At 30.2% G+C, this 21,645-nt stretch overlaps 2 protein-coding genes across 6 annotated transcripts in view; one reads left to right on the top strand and one right to left on the bottom strand.

Moving 5' to 3' along the window:
* LOC132929227 (probable serine/threonine-protein kinase nek3) overlaps positions 1-8,421 on the bottom strand; it is an 81,974-nt gene extending 73,553 nt beyond the window's left edge. Inside the window, exons 1-2 of the mRNA XM_060994421.1 lie at positions 7,054-8,421; positions 510-730 (exon numbers count right to left, since the gene is read on the bottom strand). Of these exons, the coding sequence (XP_060850404.1) occupies positions 510-730; positions 7,054-7,820 (988 nt within the window). The 5' untranslated portion in view covers positions 7,821-8,421. The remainder of the gene's footprint in view (positions 1-509; positions 731-7,053) is intronic.
* A 4,768-nt stretch (positions 8,422-13,189) lies between these two features.
* LOC132919797 (far upstream element-binding protein 3) lies at positions 13,190-21,350 on the top strand. Of its 5 annotated transcripts, none has more exons than XM_060981672.1 (16): positions 13,190-13,634; positions 15,634-15,736; positions 15,812-15,994; positions 16,080-16,203; positions 16,273-16,393; positions 16,456-16,629; positions 16,696-16,749; positions 17,375-17,461; positions 18,099-18,305; positions 18,402-18,546; positions 18,607-18,764; positions 18,836-19,007; positions 19,284-19,420; positions 20,364-20,615; positions 20,802-21,096; positions 21,269-21,350. In XM_060981672.1, the coding sequence occupies exons 1-15, from the start codon at positions 13,551-13,553 to the stop codon at positions 21,093-21,095; spliced, it is 2,295 nt and encodes a 764-aa protein (XP_060837655.1). In that variant the 5' UTR covers positions 13,190-13,550; the 3' UTR covers position 21,096; positions 21,269-21,350. The 5 variants fall into 5 exon arrangements, with proteins under 5 accessions (XP_060837655.1, XP_060837664.1, XP_060837646.1 ...); XM_060981681.1 differs by having other exon boundaries at positions 16,074-16,203; positions 20,373-20,615; XM_060981663.1 differs by having other exon boundaries at positions 16,074-16,203; positions 21,229-21,350.
* Positions 21,351-21,645: the final 295 nt, after the last annotated feature.

The raw sequence follows: 21,645 nt of genomic DNA, 5'->3' as shown, positions 1-21,645 counted from the left end.
ATAAATTCATGACATAACGTAATTTAATGATACACATTAAAATATATGCATTAACATGAAAAATGTCAATTTGCGTGTTAGACATAAATTATTAACCGTAAGAAAAATTGCAAACTATAATATATTATACATAGTTAGTTTTCATCATGTATCAATCTTACACTTCAAACCCTTGAAGTACTTAACTAGTAACTACCCTTAAATTTAAATAATTTTTCCCTACATAATTTAAAAAAAAAAAGTTTTTTAGTTAGACTAAACGAAGTTTTTCAAAAATTTCTTGTAGGTAATCTATTTGTCAGTAGATTTTAAAACATGATGATTTATCTTTAAATGCTTTAAAGTATATATAATTAAAAACTATCAAAGATCAGACAATCTCTCGTGTGTAAAGCGAATCAATAGACAATTATCTGATACCCAATGGTATATACATATATATTATCTTGTCTGATTTTTTTATTTATTTATAAAACTTTTCTAACTATTTAACTTTTTTTAGTAAATACCTGGAAGTTCCAAAAAATTGGACGTTCTTCTTTGTCTCCCACGAGCTGTGGCATTAAAGTTAAGCGGTGCTAATTCTTCATTGGAAAATTGAGAGTCACGACTACTTCGACGTGACGCTAGATAAGCTAGTCCCCGGCCTCTAGGAGACGATGGTCTAGAAACCGACGCTGGCATCGTAGATATATCTTCCTCCGTGCACTCAGTTAAGTCAGACGCTGACCTAAAATAAATTAAAAGTAAGTATTAAATAAACATTTAAAATATTTTTGATACTTTTACAACGACTATTAATACATTTATTTTAAATAAAACTGTATAATGTTGCATAATATATTACATTATTATTATTTTAATATAATTGTTTATTTTTAAATATGAATTCGATCCGTAATAGTTTTGTACTAATTGCTAATAAAAAAAAAATATGAATAAATAAATTAAAACGAATATTAGAAATATATTCTATATATTATATTTATCTGAGTAAAGATTGAAATATAATGCATAAAAGTCGTACATAATTATTATTAGGTACCAATATATTCACTCGGTCAGTTTATAATCTTTACAAATTCGATAATATTACTTTCATTTTCTGCAATATTAACATAAATAAACTTAAATAGGTAGAATCTATAGTAGCTATGTATATTTTGCTATGTCACGCGTATGTAAGACAGAAACAATACATGCAGGTCTAAGCGATGTATCACCCACTTAATTGTTTAAAATTATTCGAGATAATTTTGCTAAAATGTAACTAATTATTAAATCAATAAATTATTAAGTAACAATAGCTTGCGAAAAAAAAGTTAACTCTTAATTTGGAAATTTTGTAAATAAGAATGTTCACAATACATTTATACTAGCATTTTCTTTAAATAGTTATAATTGTTTAAGATCTATACTATTTTTAAGCTATTTATAGAATTTTGATATTGTCTACTTTACATTTTGAGCGAAACGATGAAAGTAATGGTTTTACAATAATGTGTTGTTTTTTTTTGTCCATCGTTACTTTTTGAAGAAGTATAAAAATGCTTCAATTTTGAGGGTAGTTTCTGCTATGGCAAATTAAATATGTAATAAAAAATTCCTCATAAATTTTTTTTACCGGAATTTTAAAATAGAGTTTGACATAAAACCACATAAATATTTTATGAGCGTTTGAAGTTTACATTTCGACGACATTGGATTTTCAAACGTATTATATAATAATAATTTATCCTCAAAGAATTTTGTTATTTTATTATTCAAAAATAATTCTTCATTTTAAGTTGTTATAAATTTAGTTCTGTTCTAAAAATATCTAAATTACACGAGCACAGTTTTTTTTAAACATTTGAAATTCAAAATATTTTTAACCTCTGTAAATTTTTACCCTCAGCATTAAATTAGTATTTATTTTTATTATTCAAAATATGTTATTATTATTGTTTTTTGAATTCATAAATCTGAATTTTAGGCATGTAACTATATTCGTCACAACCACATATCTAATATTAAATTAAACAATATACATCAGTATATAACCATAGTATAAATTAAATATAACTGTTTGAATAATCGTTAACTTAACTATCTTATAATTGTTATAAACTGTTAACTATCTGTAAATGGTTGTCCATGGTAGCACACATGGAAAAAAATTAAGTAATAAATGCACGCATAGTTCGACAGTCCAATACAACAAACAGCCAGCTACGACAATTTTTTTCCATCGCAGCATTCTATTTTAATTTTACTAAACGTCCTTTCCAGAAAGAACGAGCGGCAGGGACGAGGACGAAAAACGGAACACTTATGTAGTGGACCTCATCTCCGAGGACTGGTGTACTGTAACCAGGAGGAACCGCTGACAGAAATGCAGGTGAACCGGATGTCTACCGACCAATTACTGCAGGACTCGGTGCGGGTGACCATATACCACAGGGGCTGGGCAAACAGGATGGTGGACATCCATCGATCAGCTGCAACCGATCAGGGATGAAGACCAGACACAATTGTCAGAAAAACAACAGTCGCAACATCAATCAGCTTTCAGCAGCAAAAACAGCGAGTGAGCTCAGCCCCATGATGCTAGGAGAGCCGGTACCTGTACCCGAAGCGTCAGAAGCATCCTGCACACCAGCGGTGATGGTGGACGGAGGCACAGAAGGCGCGGAACCGTAGGAAGTTCAAAAAACTGAACGAAAAGATAAAGGTCAGGGAGCAATTGGTAAGCCAGCAATACCGGCTAACCATACAACTTGCACCAACATCGGACCCGGAGGCCGCCTGCCGACCATTGCCCGGTAGAAACGACAGAGGTAGACCTACCGGTGATAAAATAAGAGCTAAATTTCCGATGAGCCGTTACCGGCCACCAGCCAGGAGCAACTCACCCAAACCTAAAAGTCGCTCAACTTAATCGAACTTAATACTCCTAGCGTTGATTTTGACGCGTCGCGCGTCGATGGCAAAACGTATTTTGTTATCGTTTGGAATTCCGGCTATTTTCGTAGTATTGGTACTCGATTCTCGTGATAAAGGAACATCAGTTACCGATTCTTTATATATAAAATTATTACTAACATTTCAATGTCAGTTCTATGTATGGTTATGATTTAAAAACAATTAATTTTTAGAGTCATAATAAATTTTTATTACAATGTTAATAATAATATATAAAATAAAAATTGTCTATAATATTATTATTTTATAATCGTTTTCTTAAATTGAAATATATTTTTTCATTATTATCAAGTATTATCTGGTACTTTTTGGACATTTTATGTTTCCGGACGAAACATCGCTGAAAAACGTCGTATGGTGAACTTAAAGTGTTTTGTTTATGTATTTGATATTATATATCAACGTATAAAAATCTAAAATAATAGAGTATACTTAAAAACTCCAATAATCTAAATTTAAATATATATATTAATTATTAAAGAAAAAATCGGTGTAAGCAAACTTGGTTAATCACCCTGTATTCGTGTATTTTAAAAGTAGACCGTTGAATAAATATAGTATAATTTTTACAACTTAATTAAAACTTAAATTCCAGAATCAAGAATAAACCAAATAAAAATATCAAAAACACCATATCACCATTTTTTTTTTTTTTAATTTAAAAAAGCTTGGTTGGGAATAAAATACTGAATCCATTATATTTATTATTTTTATTAGTTAAATTTAACGATTCTGTATTCTGTAATTATAAAAATAAGATAAAAGCATCATCTCCTACGTCTACGATTGATAAACTATATACTTGTATATTTTAATTACATCGTTAACAACTTTTTTTCATTCTTGAGAATGCTATAAAGTATAAAAGATCGAGTATTATTTTTAAGTGGGAATAATTATTTAATAGCATTATACCTACCGTGAAGTTTCCAATTTACACTAAATCATTTTACCTGTCGCCTAGACATAATAATATCCACGTCATATTTTAATTTAGTATACTACTGTATACATAATATATACAACTTAACAGTAAACAGATTATTCTAATTTACATAAATATTAGACCAAAACACTAACAAACTATACCTAATATGATTATTAAGTCTATTCAAGACTTTGGTACCTACAATAAACCTACCAGGCCACCTATAAATTTATACTTGCTAATCCAAGAGTCAAATCCATTACAATATCTATTTCTGTCAAATAGATAGATATATAAAAAAAACTTAATTTGAATAAAAATGCTATACTTATAGTTCATTATAGGTTAGATTTATTTTTAAAACGTCTTGATGTATTTATCTTATATTTAGCAAAATATTAATCTATGATCTATCTTAATTTTTAATCACGGATAATTTAAATGTATTAAGTTCTATAAATTAAACTTCATTTCTTTCTTTAAGAATTTAATAACTGCAATGACATATCTATTATAAATTATGGCTATTATAACTATTATGTGTAATACATATTTTATGAACAGGACTAATATACCTAGTAAAATAAATAAAAATATGGATATTGGATATGTATTGTATACCTTTAATGTATTAATTATATATTTAAGATTTAAAACTTAGTTAACTATAATTAAGTATGTTTTTAAAGCTTTTTTTTCAATTTTAAAAAATATTACCTTTTAAGTATTACACTGTATTTAGTTATTGGCCTTTGTATTATCGAAACAATTTTAACCAAATAAGTTTTCAATACATATACATCGATATAATACTAAAATTAATCAAACTAGTATTCTGTAGTACCTATTCCTAACTTGATTATGATAATTTAAATTAATCAATAATTTTAACCTTATAGTTTTCAAATATTTACATCGTTTTAAAGAGTAATTACATTTTAGAACACAATTATTCATTTCTGCTTTTGTGGGGAAATCTTTAAATCAATTTTTTTTTAAAACTTCTATAAAATCAAATTTAAAATATGCATAAACCAAAAGTTCAAATACTTACAGATTGTCTTCTCAAACGGCTATTTATAAATAAAATAAAGCTCATCTCTATAAACTAAATTTCAAAAATAGTTTTAAGATATTTATTTTAATATAATATAATATACAAAGTAATTCACCAAGCATGTTTACCGCCATTTCTATACCATATAAAAGGACTGACACAAACTTCTTGTATAAGACTCAATTGTTTTTACTATAAATTATTAAGAAGATAATTAATTTTTTAAGTCTTTAATAAATTCTAAGTATTTAAAAATATAATGCTTACTTAAATATACTTGAAATTTATAAAAATCGTAATTTGAATAAATTAAATATTAAAAAAAAAAATTTGGGATGATCATACTTAGTAAATCACTCTGTATATTATGTTATAGGTATAGTGAACCTATTCAATTTCGAAGACATATTTTTAAATCAGCCATACAAATTAACATGTTGTATGTAAGTATTGTTATTTTATACTAAATGGTCGTATTATCAAAAATTACGAGTTTTAACAATTAAAAGTTAAATAATTATATTCCTACAAGTAAATTTAAGCATGAATATCAGAATATAAATTTATTATACATTATTTAACCTTATTTATTATCAAAAAATACCTACTTATTTGGTACTACTCGTTTAATCTTTATATTTGATTCACATTATAATAATTTACACCTACTAGGTACCTACTGTCCTAGTACACACAAATCGCATAAAAGTAACAAAAAAAAATATCGGGAGTAACATTAAATTTACTTAGAACAATGTTGATGTGGCTGCTCGATAAGTATACATCATCCGTTTATACGTATATAAATATTATATTATTATGTATTTAAGTATATCAGTCATCACTCATCATTGAACAATAAATGAACGAAAGTATCAATAACTTTAATGCTTTTAAGAGTATAATACATGGAATAGTTTATAGTTATATTTATTTAAAAAAACACATTATTTTAACTGACTAAACTTTTTTCCTTATGAAAATTAAACTTCAATGAAATGTGAAGAGAAAACAAGATATTTTTCCGCTTGAGAACATACGTAAAAAATTCACACATAAACCTATTTTTCACATGTCATATAAAAATAGACAGAATATTATTCTTAAAAATGTGGGCAAATAGATACCGAACTACTTTCTGTGCAGTTAGTGTTGAGTGGTTAATTGTAATGGATGTGATTAATTTTATTTCAATACCTATTATATTATAAAGACAAACGGTCTGAGTGGAGATGGTCTGTAAGTTTACATCACCAAGTATATTTCATTATATGTTTGTATTACGATTAAAATAATTTATTTTATTTTTAGTAAATTAATATTAATAAAATTAGTTGAATTAATTATGTGTATAAATTTGGGATTAATTGTAAATATATTATTCTTATAGACATTACATTTTTTACATAGTTATTAACTATTAGTTTATTACACAATATAGGTATTTTATAAAACTTCAATCACTGATAACATTATGTAATTTATTGAACTTGTAAAAGTAACGTGTACCTATAACTATTTTTTAAATACATATAATATGTTAATTTACTGTTTAAAATATCGACTGATGCTTTGTTAAATACTAACGGTTTACTTTAATGATACGAATTAGAGGTGCTATTAAATTGTGATCGTCAAGTCTGTAATTATTAATTATTATTACGATTTTATTTAATTATTTTAGATTTTAATAGGTATTTAAAGAATTCACTGAAAAACAAAAATTTAACCCTGAGTGATAATAATAATTATTGTATATATTTTTTTTTATAAGCGCCCTGGTAGATATTATGTTTTTATAGTTTTATAATATTTTATAATTTGAGCATGATTTATTATATAGGTACCTGGTCACCAGGATACCTAGTAAAAATTTGAAATATGCAACGGCAATAATGCCGTTAATTAAAAAAAAAAAGGTTTGTCCTATACAGTAAAAAATACAATTTCAAATAATCTAGTTATGTAATTTGTAAAGATCTACTAATCTCAGTACTCTATATAGGTGGTATATGATAGGTAGGTAGGTACTCACTACTCATACAATATAATTTAATATGCATAACAGCAGGTGCAACAACGAGAAGGGATAGTGTGGACCTACCTGTGAGTGTTGCACGCGCTGTCGCTGTTCGTGTTGTACGACGTGGTGGTAGCCGCACTACCCGTGGACGGACTCCTGGGTAGCGTCCTCGGTGTGTTTGGATTTGTGCCGCCACTGCGGCCATAATGATGGACAATGGCCGAGCCGCCGGACGACGAAGATGCGGTGGTCGCGGAACCCGCGGACGGCGGGAATTTGAACACTCCAGTGGACGACGGGGTCGTGGGGCTGCGCCGCGGTGGCCCGTCGGTCGGCGTGGTCACGCTCAGCGACGGGCTCCTTGGTGGCGTGTAATACGACGTGGACGACGAACCGGCGCCCGGCGGCGTCTTATGATGCATGTTGTGATGCGCGTCCGGGAAAGAGTTGACATGTCCCAGGTCCCGGCGAACGACGGGTCGCGGCTTGTTGGCCGCCTTGGCGCTGGATGACCGCCGGCACGGCTGATGGTGGTACGCTACTGCCGGCGGTTGTTGTGCCGACTGCTGCTTAAAATTATTGTTATTGTTGTTGTTGTTGTTATTGTTGTTGTTGTTATGGTTGATGCCGGATGACATTGAACCGGACCCGCCGACCGTACTACTACCCGGACCCGCCGCGATGGCTGCGCCGCCGCTGTTGGACACATTAACGGACGACTTGGACCGGGGCGAGCACAATGCAAAATACGGCTGAGACCGTTCGGAGAATGAAGTCTCCGACGATCCGATCTCGCTGGCCGAATCGGAACTCCGGAACGTCCGCATGGAACTGCTATGCGATGACATGGTGACGTGTGCGCGTCGACTGCCGCTCCTCTACTTCTGCGGCCGAAGTCGCCGTGTCTCTATTGCTACTGCTGCCGAAACGGTACTGGCAACAGGTGGACGCCGCGAAGTCAAAACGTGCGGTCCGCAAACGCCGGCTGCACCGCCGCCGTCGCGCTCGCTGCAGATTGGTCGCGGAGACGGCGCGCGGTGCAGCGCGTCACTACTTGGGCGATATTATTCCCCCCGGAACGGACGTCAGTTTTCAGAAAAAAAATTCTATTTTCACGCGAAATTCGATTTTTTTATAGATATAGTTTTTGGATACGACCGAACAAGATAGCGAAAAACGAACGATCCAGCGCGTGTGATGGTATGTTTTTCGTGTGAGCACACGATAATAATGATAATAATTACGATCAAATTTCAAAAAAAAAAAAGTGACTGGAAGCTATATTATTAAATATTATCGTCGATTCACGTATATTAAGGGCGGCACGCAGCAACACGTGTCCCGGTCGCCCCGCAGCTTTCGCGGATGGAGCCGTTCGGTACACTGAACTAAACGACGATACGCGAAGGGAGGGTCTACGCGACTTTTAACAGAATCGCGACCACGGCGGTGGCGGCGTACCGTTAGTGTGAGCTGCACTACAGTCCACAAGTTGGGGGCTACAAAATCGTTCATGAAACATTTAACGCTATCTAGCGGCTGTTGACCAGTACTGATACAGTGTAACTACAATTTAAAAAAGTACATCGCTCTTTTCCATATCAAAGATGCAACAGCTACTAAACCAATGCCCAGTTACAAACTCTTATAAGATGGAAATACGAGGTGATCCATTTAACATAAGATACTAATTAGAAGTATTTAACACGTTAAGTGGATCAATCTGTATAATATAACTACCTTGAAGAGCACACCACTAAGTTAGGTTATACACTTACACACGTCTCAAAAAAATAGGTACATACGTTTTAGTATTATTATAGTTGTAACATATTATTATCTTTAGTCTTCACCATCACCATATTCGTTCGATTTACTAATTTGTTTTTATCGTGTAATACTGTTCTGGAAATTAAAATTATACCATATAACAAATTCAATAAATTCTTACTAAGTTTTTTTTATTATTATATTTATTATACTTTAATATGTGTTAACATGTTGCATGTTTTTTTATTTTACATAAACATTACTTATAAATTTAAAATGGTTTTATTTGTAAGATGAATTTGAAGAAAATTTGTTAAATTTTTAAAGAATATATATTAATTTAATTTTTACTAATATATATTTGATAATTATTAATTAATGGATAACGACAAATATTACTTGTTTAATTTTTAATGAATAGTAAAATAAAAATCAATTTTATATGTAATTTTATTTTTGTTATTTGTGGTGTAAGAAAAAAAGTGAAAATCTTAAAATACATATCTATTGGCTATTACCTATATGTTTGGATAATTCAACAATGTTTTAAACAAGAAATGTAATAGTTAGTAGTTACCCTATATATTATTCCTTTAATATTGAACTTGTACATGAAACCTTCTTTTAAACTAAAAAAAAAAAAACAGAAAATAAATATATTCCTTTTCTATACGCACTTTTTATCAACCTAATAATGTATTTATAAATAATGTGGGCAGTCTGGGGATCTGGGCAATACATTATGTTTATCGACACACAAAAGCACTATATGGTTTATTATTAGTATTCACTGTATTACAATGCCGGGCTAACTGCTAGAATATAAAGGAGTAGGTTATAGATTTTTCTATGGTTCTATGTTCTATGTAGAACTAAAAAAACTATATAATATGCAATCGTTACAATTTACTATAAAACATTTAATCGTTATCTAAAAATAAAAAAAAATTTTATCATATGAATCAATAATTACATTTTACGCTATACCTACATCATAGTAGTGTATGAGTGTATCAATATTTAAATTGTTGACTTTTGTTGTACAATTTAAGTTCAAATAGTTCAATGGACGAAATTTTATATTATATTATATAATTTGAGGATTCGTATTATATATTTTATATTTATAATATATATTATTATAATCTAGTATGAACTAGGCATAAGGATATACGAATATCGTATTTTTAATTTTACAATTTATGCTTAGCTTAAAAGTATAACAGTACCTTGAATACCTACGTTATAGAGACAATTAATTAGAAACATCTAATTATTAGTAATACAATACCTAATATATATAATATTTATTGTATAACCGTATACATGAGTATATGAGATTTTATACGTTATGACTTATGATTTACGTAATAAGTTAGGACTAGAACTCTCAAATTTTTCACGTCTCACGTGTACCTATTTACAATTAAAAATCCGTACATTTTACGCATATGTAATTAATTGCTAAATCATAAATATTTATTTCATATGTATTTAAAACATATTAAACATTTTAAACGTATTAAATTATAATAAATATATTTAAAAAAAATATGTTAATAATTGCCGTAAAAGACTAAAAACTATAAATATCTATATACCTACTACTCTAAAAATAAATATTTCATAGTGTTATCGTAAAAAGGCAGGACCGGTGGAACCACTGCTTTTGGTTCAAAATATTCCAAATAAATAATTGATAGGTGGTCATTGATCTCCACTGATGAGTAAAAACTAGAAACTATTGAAGTATACTAATATATTGAAAATTAAATCTCATGTGCAATAATAAATACGTGTTGAAATACATTCACAGACGTAAATTTCACATGAGAATTGGGACCTCTAGTAACTCGTAGCGCTATGACCTCTTAACCCGTCTTTGGTACACATATAGTTCGTAACATGATTGCTACACTGTGAGCGCGGCGCTCACACTTTACTTTTTATATTATTATTAATAGATCGATTTACTTAAAAAATTAAACCTTACCTAGAAATATGTATATTTTTATGTACAGTACATAATTTATAAAATAAAAATAAAAAACTACAATCTTATTTCATAAAATTATTTTTACTTTATATATGCTCGTCGTATGCTCCTTACATATTGACACGGCCATTTAATTGGTACTGTCGACTTTGTCTAACGATGACTGATAGGAAACGGCAAATAACACAATAATTTATTTTTATAAATATTTAAAGACATGTTATTTGAAGGTATTTATAGTATCAGATTAATTCGATAATATTTGTACGAATAACACTCAAAATGCTATCTGTCATCTGTGTGAGCAGCGCGCTAACATGTGCACCAACGACGGGTTGTAACCAACGTTAGGTAAAGTAGTTATATTCCAATTTACAACACAGTACGTCTGGTGTGGATTTACTATAATAATATAACTATTAATCGCATTGGCTCGATATACAAATAAATGTATAATATATATATATATGTGTGTGTATAGCTAAGCCACTCATTGATTACATAATACCCGATAAATTTATTAGGTATCAAAGTATCAAATAAATTATATACAAATGCATAAGTATAAATTTTGACATTTGCGATTTGCCACACGTTCATCAAATATGTAGGGCCGTCGAGATCTTTGGTTGACCCCAGGGCTGATAAATTCCGGGCCCTTTTACTTATATATATACTTATTTTATACCTACCTAGCCTAACCGGGCCTCCCCCCCATCCGGAAGTCCGGGCTCTGGGGCTCTAGCCCCTTCTGCCCCATCCTCTCGCCAGCCATGGAAATATGTTCCTAAAAATTATAAATTATAATATTTCACATTATTAAAATGTTTAGGTTGCATATTCGTTTATACAGTATACAATATACATACCTAACTGGTATTATAGTTAATAAATAATAATTATTAATACGTGAAAATTCTGCTAAAATTGTATTTATAGGTAAGTGATAATAATTTGTTGTCTCTATTTATTACACTTACCTATGTAAATATACAATACCTACCTATAAAGGAATAAAGAGGTATACATATTATAATTTCAATGTACCTATATATAATAATAATAGAACACTATTAAATTTATAATATTTGATCCGTACCTATATTTATTGTTTAATTATCTCTGAAAAACAATAAAATTGTAAAATATTCTTAAATATAGGATAAACATGGCTTTAAGTGCTTACGCCTTACAAGTTACAGTAATACGCTAGATATGTATTAGTGCCTAATGGCTAATACTTAATAGTAATAAGTAAAACTAATAAATAATAAATATTATTATAAAATCCAAAAAAATATTAATTAAAGTAGGGTAACGGGCAATCGACTACAGTTATATTTATTCATATAAATGTGTACGAAACAAGTTCATCTAAAGAAAATTAACTTTAAGCAAGTTCGTAATCAATTTTAAATTTGTATTCTTATTTTTAATGAACTTTAAAGGGTCTGCAAATATCTACACGTTATTAGTTAATAGTGTTATTACTGACATCGGCTACCAAATCCAATCATCGTCAACCGTGGTGATAAATTACCTACTATTTCATGTAAAGACAATGCTATTTTAGCCTTCATACAATATGTAATAAATTCTGACAAGATAAATGCAGTTGCACAGTTAACAGTGAGCCGGTTGCGATGGCATTGACTAAAGCACATATTATACAACTGCTGAGGAATAATTTAAAAACGAAATTATGAATTACCTATGAATTTGTCGTTTGACGAGAAATATTAATGCACGATAGGCACTATTTAATTTTTTAATTTGACATACAAGGTACTATTACTACTATTTAAACGTAACACGTTTACATCACATACTTCTATGTAGTATGTAGGTACTATACACATAGTTAAAATTAATTAAAAGCGCTTGGAGTTGATTAAAACCCACGTTTTTGAAAATAGCAGCTTCCTTATGTATCCATTTATCTTTAAACTAACTAAAAAATAAGGAGCTTCTGCAACCCCGGTTTTTTCATTAAAGTAGCGCTTAAATTGACTATTCAAAATTCACTATACATTCTATCCTACAAGTTTTTATAGCAAAGAAATCCGTATATTACATTAAAACCTGTTGCTGAGTGTACTGTGTAGGCTGTGCACTGTACGAATAATGTTCTTTATGACTATAATATGATATAATATTATAGATTTTTTTTCATGTTTCGGACCACTGTGTGCGCAGCGCGGCTGTCGTGGTCGAGAAATCACATGCTGCTGTTGTTTCTTCCATGGCCAAACACTTGCTCGTATATCGAACATCCTTGTCCGGCAGTGGTAATCACGTTTCGCTTGGTTTTCTCTCCCGGCGGTCCCTTCCACCCCCCGCCAACCGTAAACATCCGAAGCGACAGAGCGCAACGTGTGCCGCTGTTGGTGTGACAGAGAAAGCCACTACACGTATTGTATTGTCGTTTCTCCTGCGCCTGCCCGCCACCCGCCCACCCATTTCGTCGCCGACGGACGCCGTTCGCTATTCGTACATACAAGTGAAGTACACAACATACGTGCGACCACCGAACGGGCTATAGTCTATAACCACACGGTGGCTTGTTGTTTGCGCGGTCCGAGCGTGTCTTGTTAACTTAAGTGCATTACAAATCCATCGTCTTCGTGCGTATTAAACAAACACATTTTTTCTATCTCTGTCACTCTCTCTCGCCCGACACTCGGCTCGTCCGCATATTGCGTACGTTGCTCGCACCACCGACCTACCCCGGACACGCGCGCGCCAACGGCCCAAGCACTACTTCAGCGGGAAGCATCCATTTCGTCAGCGATAATATTCTTCATGTTTCACAATGAGTGATTATTCAGCGGTGAATCCGCCAACGGAAAAGAATCAGAGTCAAGCATTCGCGGCGGCTTTACAACGCGCTAAAGAGGTACGTTGCACACGCTGGAGACGGCCTTGCGCGCCGCGTGCACGCGTGACCGCGTAAAAACCGCACAGGCTTGAGCTTCGTTGCGGTGGCGTCCACACCCGGCGATTCTCGGTGTGGCCGCCGCTTCGTTGCTGGCGTGCCGGCGATTGTTGCACGATTATTGTTATTATTATTACTTAGGTATGTCTGCGCGTGCCGCTAAACGTGGGTCTGCACCTGTGCTCACATCGTACGTGTTAAAATTCCACTCGTTGACTCAACGCGTGTTTGTCGGACGCGCATTACGGTTTTTGACCAATTTTTGGGGGGACACTACGCACCTACCAACCAACCAACTCACACACCCACCCGTCTGTCGGTTTTCTTGTCTAATGTAGAAAAGTAGAAAAAATTTTTTTTTCTAAAAACAGTGAGTCATGGTACCCTGTCTTGAAAACTTTTAGTCTTGTACTACTCCACACTCGCATTCGACCATGACAACGACAGCAGACATCCATTTTGTTTTGTCAACGATTGTTTTCCCATATTAACTTTTGAACGTCGACTAATTCCAGTTGTTTATCATTTTCTTTTTTTCTGTTTTAAACGTCAAGCAAAGTGTTTATAATGTCGTTGGTGCTTTCAGATGAAGAAAGTGTTGAAAACGTAACGTTTGATTAGAAAATATTAGACTTGTGGATTAGGATTAAGTTTTTTTATTAATAATATCTAGACATAGACAATAATCATCTATAGTTGTTCCTCAGGTTATTCTTTTTAATAGTCTTTAATGACTTATAAACTAATTTTTTATAAATCATACATTTTCTATAAATGATGAATACACCTAACTTTTAGTTATCAATACCATTGTTTATTTTAAATCATTATCAATTAAATTTATTAAAAAATATTTAACTTTTATCTCGCACTATTTTATTGGACGAGGTCATAAGCTAATTGTAAAATTCAATTTTGTTTGACTTGGATAAATGTTATTTATGCCTATTATAGATACCTAGTTTAACGTATGCATATTGTAATTTTGTTAATATTAAAAAAAAAAACTCATTTTAATCATGCTTAAAATTATATAACCACTTATGTATTTTAAGTAAATTTGTACTTTGATTTCAAACATTGTTTTTAGGTAGGTACCTACCTAATTATTGTATCTATTTTAGTTTTTTTTTTTAATTTAATATATTAATTGATTAGCAAACTAATAAAAATTAACTTAGTGATACTTTAGAGTATGCTCCTATTATAAAATATATAGGTGCCAATTATATTATCAAATCACATTAATTTATTATTTATTGTCTGTATTTAAATCATAATTTCTATGCTACTTCCATCATAAAATTTATATCTATGAAAACTCTTTCAAACTTGCTTACCTACTGTAACTACAAACTAATTTTAAATTTCTTTTATAAATAAAGAAAAAAAAATCATAATTAAAGTTTAAAAAATATCAACTTTTAAGATTTTACAGTTTAAATTAATTGTAATGTAAAATGATTAGTAAAATTTTCAAAAACAAATATTTGAAAATTAGTTTTCTTAAATATGTGGAATTTATTTCTCTTGTAGCTTATCAATAACCCATGCTTATATTGTGTTATAAGACTCATCCGCAGTTCTCATTTATACTTTTTTCAATTCATTATGTATACCTAGCTGTTCTGTGATAGCCTCTTTTATCTACTTTATTCCTTCATTAATTGTTTAGTTTGTCTATAGGTCTCTTTCCAGATATTTGTTGCTTTTATTCTTTGTGTTCTGTTTTCATATTTTATGACTACACCATTTAGTTCTTAGTATTTGGATTTTTATAAAAAATTTAATCCATAGCAGCCTATTGCTAATTTTGCAGATAGATACTCAGAATTCCTTATTATATCTCATTTTCTATTTAAATAATAAGTATTAATTTTAGACGTTATCAATCTTTTTTAGGTTCATAACAACAATATTTTTCTAATTATAAAATACATTCTTTTATTTATATATTTAGATAGCAGCTAAAATCCAACCATCTTCCAAAGCTAGTTCAACAACAGGATCTATATCGCCAGAAACACATAAAAGGCCTTCAGAAGATTACTGTAATTCTTCAGGTATATTCATATTAAATTGATAATATATCTAGAAAATACAAGTGTATCGAATTAAATATTTATTTATCTTTTTAGAGCCTGACAGAAAAAGGTTAGCGACATCTCCGGTGGCTTTAGCCGCCGCGCAAGCAGCAGCCGTGGCCGCCAGAGTGGCAGCAGCAGCAGCAGCCGGTATCCAAGGCATCGGTGGGCCTGGATCACAATTTGGCAACGTTATTAACGAAGAAATAAAAGTACCTGATAAAATGGTCGGACTTAGTAAGTATAAATTATTCATGTTTTTCATTTATAACTAGTAGCAAATTTGATGTACTATGTGCGTTAACCCTTTGCAAAGTTATAGGCCGCGGTGGAGGACAAATAAGTCGACTACAGGCCGAAACTGGGTGTAAAATTCAAATGGCGCCAGATAGTCCTGGCTTATTAGAGCGATCTTGTACACTTACAGGAAATGCTCAAAGCATAACGTATGTTTTCAATTATAATTATTTTCTTTCTTTCTTAAAACTTACAGATATTCATAAATCCAAATCTAGGTTAGCTAAAGAGCTCATACAAAACATAGTTCAGAATAAAGTATCTGTTGAAGGAACAGGTGGTGCAAAAATTGAAGGACTTAATATATCTTCCCCGCCTTCCCAACCAGCTTTTACTCAAGTAGAGACGATTGATTAATATTTCAAATAAATCTTACTTCATAAAAAATGTATTTATTCTAGGCCCAAATAATGATACCTGGAGCCAAGGTAGGACTTATTATTGGAAAAGGAGGTGAAACTATTAAAATGTTACAAGAAAGTTCAGGAGCAAAAATGATAGTTATTCAAGATGGCCCTAATAGTCAAGAAAATGAAAAACCTTTAAGAATATCTGGTGAAACGGCCAAAGTTGAGGTAAATTCAATTAGAAACACAATTATTTTAGAAATCAATATTAACATTTTACCAATTTGGTTTTAGCATGCCAAGAAGTTGGTGTATGATATGCTAGGAGGCGGTGATAAAGATGGATCGGTAAATACTAAATATATTTTTCGTATTATGCATTATTCAGTCATAAAGTTGATTGCTTGTTTTTAAAATGGTTTATAAATCAAATTATAGAAATCTAAAATTAGTTTTTCATACAATAAACAAATAAATATTAATAATACAATTTCATTATTTAAAGATCTTCATTATTTTTAATGAGAAACCTTAAAAGTTATATTTTTATCTTATGGCTTATATTAAGTTTTAAGATTATAAATATACTGCTATTATTAGTATACAATTATGTTTTAAATAGTAACTACTAAATATAACCAATGTCTATTGTCATTGATTTTCTTATTTCTATTTTGTTTTATTTGTTTATGATTAAATTATTTTTTTAATTAAAAATGTTCTGGTATTAAACAATACCTTCTGTTCACAATAAGAAATAAAATAAAAATGTTTTTTTAAGATGAATATAACAAAACATTAGTCAATTGTCTATAATATAATGCCTATATTAGACCCCCACCTATAATTATATAATTTTTAACTGAATAAAAGTTACAATTTGTTTTTAAATAAAAAAGAAAACCAATCATTTTGTTTTGTGAGCATATGTAATTTTTATGTTTTTAATAGTTTTTTTTTTTAATAATTATAGTCCAATTTTGATCAAAACGGCTCAAATTGGAATGGTTCAAATAGTGGTGATTACAGTATGCATTCTGGTTATGGTGGCAAAGTTGAGGTAATTATTTTCAAAGAATATTCAACAATGTTATTATATCTAATTATTATTAGTCATAATCGTCTAATATGTTATATTTTTTCAAATGGCTTTTAAAAAAAAAAAAAGAAACGTTTAATATTGTTTGAAATTAGTTGTATTGTAATAAATTTACTTTATAATATATATCTATCTACTAGTTTTGTTTCAAGGCATAAGTATAGATGGTAATACAAAAAGTCCATTAATGGACCAATATCTTCTAAATCAATAGCATTTTCTTAAAAATATGTGTGTTTATATGGATTTGAGTAGCTATATTAAATTTATGTATTCATAACTGTAGTATACATATGTATTTGATTTTATGATATAAACATTCAAACATACATAATAAATTATATTTTATTAAAATATTATATTATCAAAACATTTTATATAAATAATATACATTTCATTTGAATGGCCGTATTAAAGAGTTAAGTTCTTATTAAAATGTATAATAACACCTGGTAATACCAGAAAACAGTAATTCCTAGTGAAACGTTTTTTTAAGTTTTGATTATATATATATATATAATATTATATATTGATTATATAGTAATATGTACCTATTACAACTAGGTAATAATTTGTTTTTGTAAATTTTAATGTTTAGGTTGGCGTACCAAAACAAGTAGTAGGATTAGTTATAGGAAAAGGTGGGGATATGATTAAAAAGATTCAAGCTGATACCGGTGCCAAAGTCCAATTTATAAACCTTAATGAAGATACACCTGATGATAGAAGATGTTTAATTACTGGTAACCCCGATCAAGTAGCTGAAGCTAAACAAAGAATAGAATCATTAGTCGATAGCGCTTTGGTAAAAAATTTTATAATTATGTATTTATGTATCTGATAAAAAAAATTTTTATATAATCAAAATTAATTTTTAAACTAAATAATTTTTATTTATTAGAACCGTAGTGGAAATCGTCAGAGTGGCGGTGGTGGCGGTAATTTTAATAGAAATCAAAGTTGGGGTAACAGTGGTCAAACACAACCTTTAAATGAAACAACATTTACTGTACCGTCTGCCAAATGTGGAGTTATTATTGGAAAAGGTATATTTTGTATTTAGTTCTCTGTGTAAGATGTTTTCTTATTTTATTTTTTTTTATTAGGTGGTGAAACAATCAAACAAATCAATATGCAAACTGGCGCACATTGTGAAATTGATAGACGACACAATAATACAGGTTCTGAAAAAACTTTTGTTATACGTGGAACAACAGAGCAAATCGAAAATGCTAAACGCATGATAAATGAAAAATTGGGTTTTGTACGTACATTTTTTATTACATTTTTAGTTAAATATGTTGGTTTTTATTTTTTATTTTATTTTATTACCAGGATCCTAATGGCGGTTCTCAGAACTATAGTAACATGAACCAACAACAGCAACAGCCTCCATATGGATCTCAAATGGGTTGGGGTGGACAAGATGGGCAAATGAATGCATATGGTCAAGGTTGGAATCCAAGCATGCAACAACAGCAACAACCACAACAACCAACTGATCAGAGTAAACATACTTATATAATAAAATAGATAAAATGACTGATTAAAATAATATTAAACTATTAATTTAAAAAAATGTATAAGCAGCTCTCAGTAATTAAGTTTAAATAATGTTACAATAGATGTGTTTTGCTCTTGACAATTATGTTACTACATTTTTAAGATGTACACAAGTAATCAACAACTTCACCAAAACATGTCTATTTTCTACTATTATAAATTTGTTAAAAAAATATAAATATTCTTAATTTTCTATAATATTAAATTTATGTTATTGCAGATAATGCAAATCCTATGTCTAATGCTAACGGTGCCCAGGGGGGTTCAGACTTCAGTGCTCAATGGATTCAGTATTATAGATCTATGGGAATGCACAGAGAAGCTGAATTCATTGAACAGCAAGCCAAACAAATGAAGGTATGTACACATAACTTATTATCTTGAAATATTTTTTTATAATTATTCATATTACTTTAAATAATATGGTGTGAAAATGTAATGTTATTACTTGTTAAGTAAAATATATTAACTATGAAGTCTAGAATCAAAGCATTCAATTTTTATAGTCAACTAAAATTTAAGATTTGTATAAAAATCTGTATGATTTCTGTTATTTCCTCTAGGTGTTATCATCTGCTATTCTAATTTTTTAACATGTATTTGTTTATACAGTGAAACTTCCATATTACAAATTTCCATTTTACAAAATGTTCTGTTAAATGAAATATTTTTAAGAACTGATTTTCATTGTTAATGAATACTTAATTCTATTTAACGAATTCCTCCATATTACAATTTTTTTTTTTTTGCTTATTCAACTTTGTTATATGGAAGTTTCACTTTATATTATTGACTACATCATATGTACTAAGGTATAATGTTAACATAATAGTTCAATAAGTCAATAATTAATAATTTTTAAACAAATAAATAGGAATAAAAAAATAATTTTAGAAAAATATAATGGATGAAGAACCTACTTGTTACATACTTCTTGGCACATAAGTTGTTTATATTATGAAATAATTAAACTACAATCTCAAGTATTAATAAATACTATTTCTTTAAATTTGGGTTTCAGAAAAAAATCTTTTAACTTAATTTATGATAGAAATAAAATATTTTATATTAATGAAGTATAAATAAACCTGTAAAATAAATTTTCTGTAAAACATGTTATGTAGTGCTAATTCTGTTTCTAAATTTGATATCATATAACAAAATTGCTATAGTTGATATTGAGAAAATTTTCTACTTTTACAAACTATTAAATAGCTGGGAATTTAATAAAATGATTCATTATCACCACTTTGCTTGTTATGTTCTTTTTATTGGATGAGCCAAGACCTAATTTTTTCAGTTTAATCAGATGAATGGAACTAGTGCAGTACCAAATCCTGCCAATGTCCAACCCCAACCTCATGCAATTCCTCCAAATGGAGCTGCTGGTGTTATGCCAGTTGCTGCAATTTCTGCTAATGGCGCTGGAAGTGGTGCTGGAGGAAGTGCTGGAGCAGGGACTCCTGATTACAGTGCACAGTGGATAGAGTATTACAGATCAATTGGCAAAAATAAAGAAGCTGATATGGTTGAACAACAAGTTAAAGCTAGAGTAAGTAAACTTAATATACTTGTTTCTGGACTTAAATATTTTTTGTGGGTGGTGGCTGCTTATTATTTTTAGTATATAAATTTGCCATGTGAAATACAAAAAATGTATTTTAATGAGTATTTATTAATTCATTGTTTGCATTTTAATATTTAAAAAAGACTAACTTACTAATGATAATTATTGCAGCAAATGGGTCTGCCAACTCAAACTAATGGTCAACCAAGTGGATCAGAACAATCGCCTCAACAACAGCAGCAGCAACAACCTAATGCCTCAAGCCCTCAATCTGGCCAACCCCAAACCTTGAATGATGTATCAATGTATGGTGCACAGTATGGTATGGCTTATGGAGCAGGTGGTTACTATGGAGCACAGAATCCTGGTGCTGCACCTACTGGATATGGTGCTTATCCTGCTGCTGGAAATGCTTACGCAGGTTATCAGCAAGTTCCACAACAAGATCCACCACAACAACAATGAGGTAATAAATTAATAAAAACAAAAAAATATATGCTTAATATTACTAAGATAATACTTTTTGCATTTTTTATTATTTAAAAGCGAACATCGTTTTTTTCTATACATGCCTATTTTGCTTAACATGCCATTTCAGGACTTACGTCAAAAATATACTATTAACTGTGTTATTGCAGAACGTCCAGATACCAGGGATATCCTCGCTATGGTCAGGTCCATTCATATTAAATCAATAAACAAATAGTTTTGTCTTCTCTACGCATTTTATTTTTTTTTTTTCTATTAGTATATTTAATTATGTTTAATTATGTACTATACTTAATTGTAAAGACATTTTGTAGCGCAAAAAAAAAAAATATGAAAAAAAACCATATTGTTTATTTAATAGTTTTGGCGATTGGTATATATATTTAGGTAAAATCGCCATAATATACCTGGAGCTAAGGTTATAACGGTATAATCATGTTACTTTTGATAATAACGGTATTTATTACTATAAAATGTGTTTATTAAGTTTTTCTTATCTCCATTTAAACACATAATATGCTATTAC

The sequence above is a fragment of the Rhopalosiphum padi genome, chromosome 1 (assembly GCF_020882245.1).
Source record: "Rhopalosiphum padi isolate XX-2018 chromosome 1, ASM2088224v1, whole genome shotgun sequence".
NCBI lineage: Eukaryota > Metazoa > Arthropoda > Insecta > Hemiptera > Aphididae > Rhopalosiphum > Rhopalosiphum padi.
This window is presented reverse-complemented; position numbering and strand designations above follow the sequence as displayed.

Coding starts and splice junctions, on each gene's coding strand:
- LOC132919797 (XM_060981663.1), top strand. CDS start 13,551: ATGAGTGATTATTCAGCGGTGAATCCGCCAACGGAAAAGAATCAGAGT. Junction 15,737..15,811: donor AGATTACTGTAATTCTTCAG/GTATATTCATAT, acceptor TTATCTTTTTAG/AGCCTGACAGAAAAAGGTTA. Junction 19,008..19,283: donor ACAACAACCAACTGATCAGA/GTAAACATACTT, acceptor ATGTTATTGCAG/ATAATGCAAATCCTATGTCT.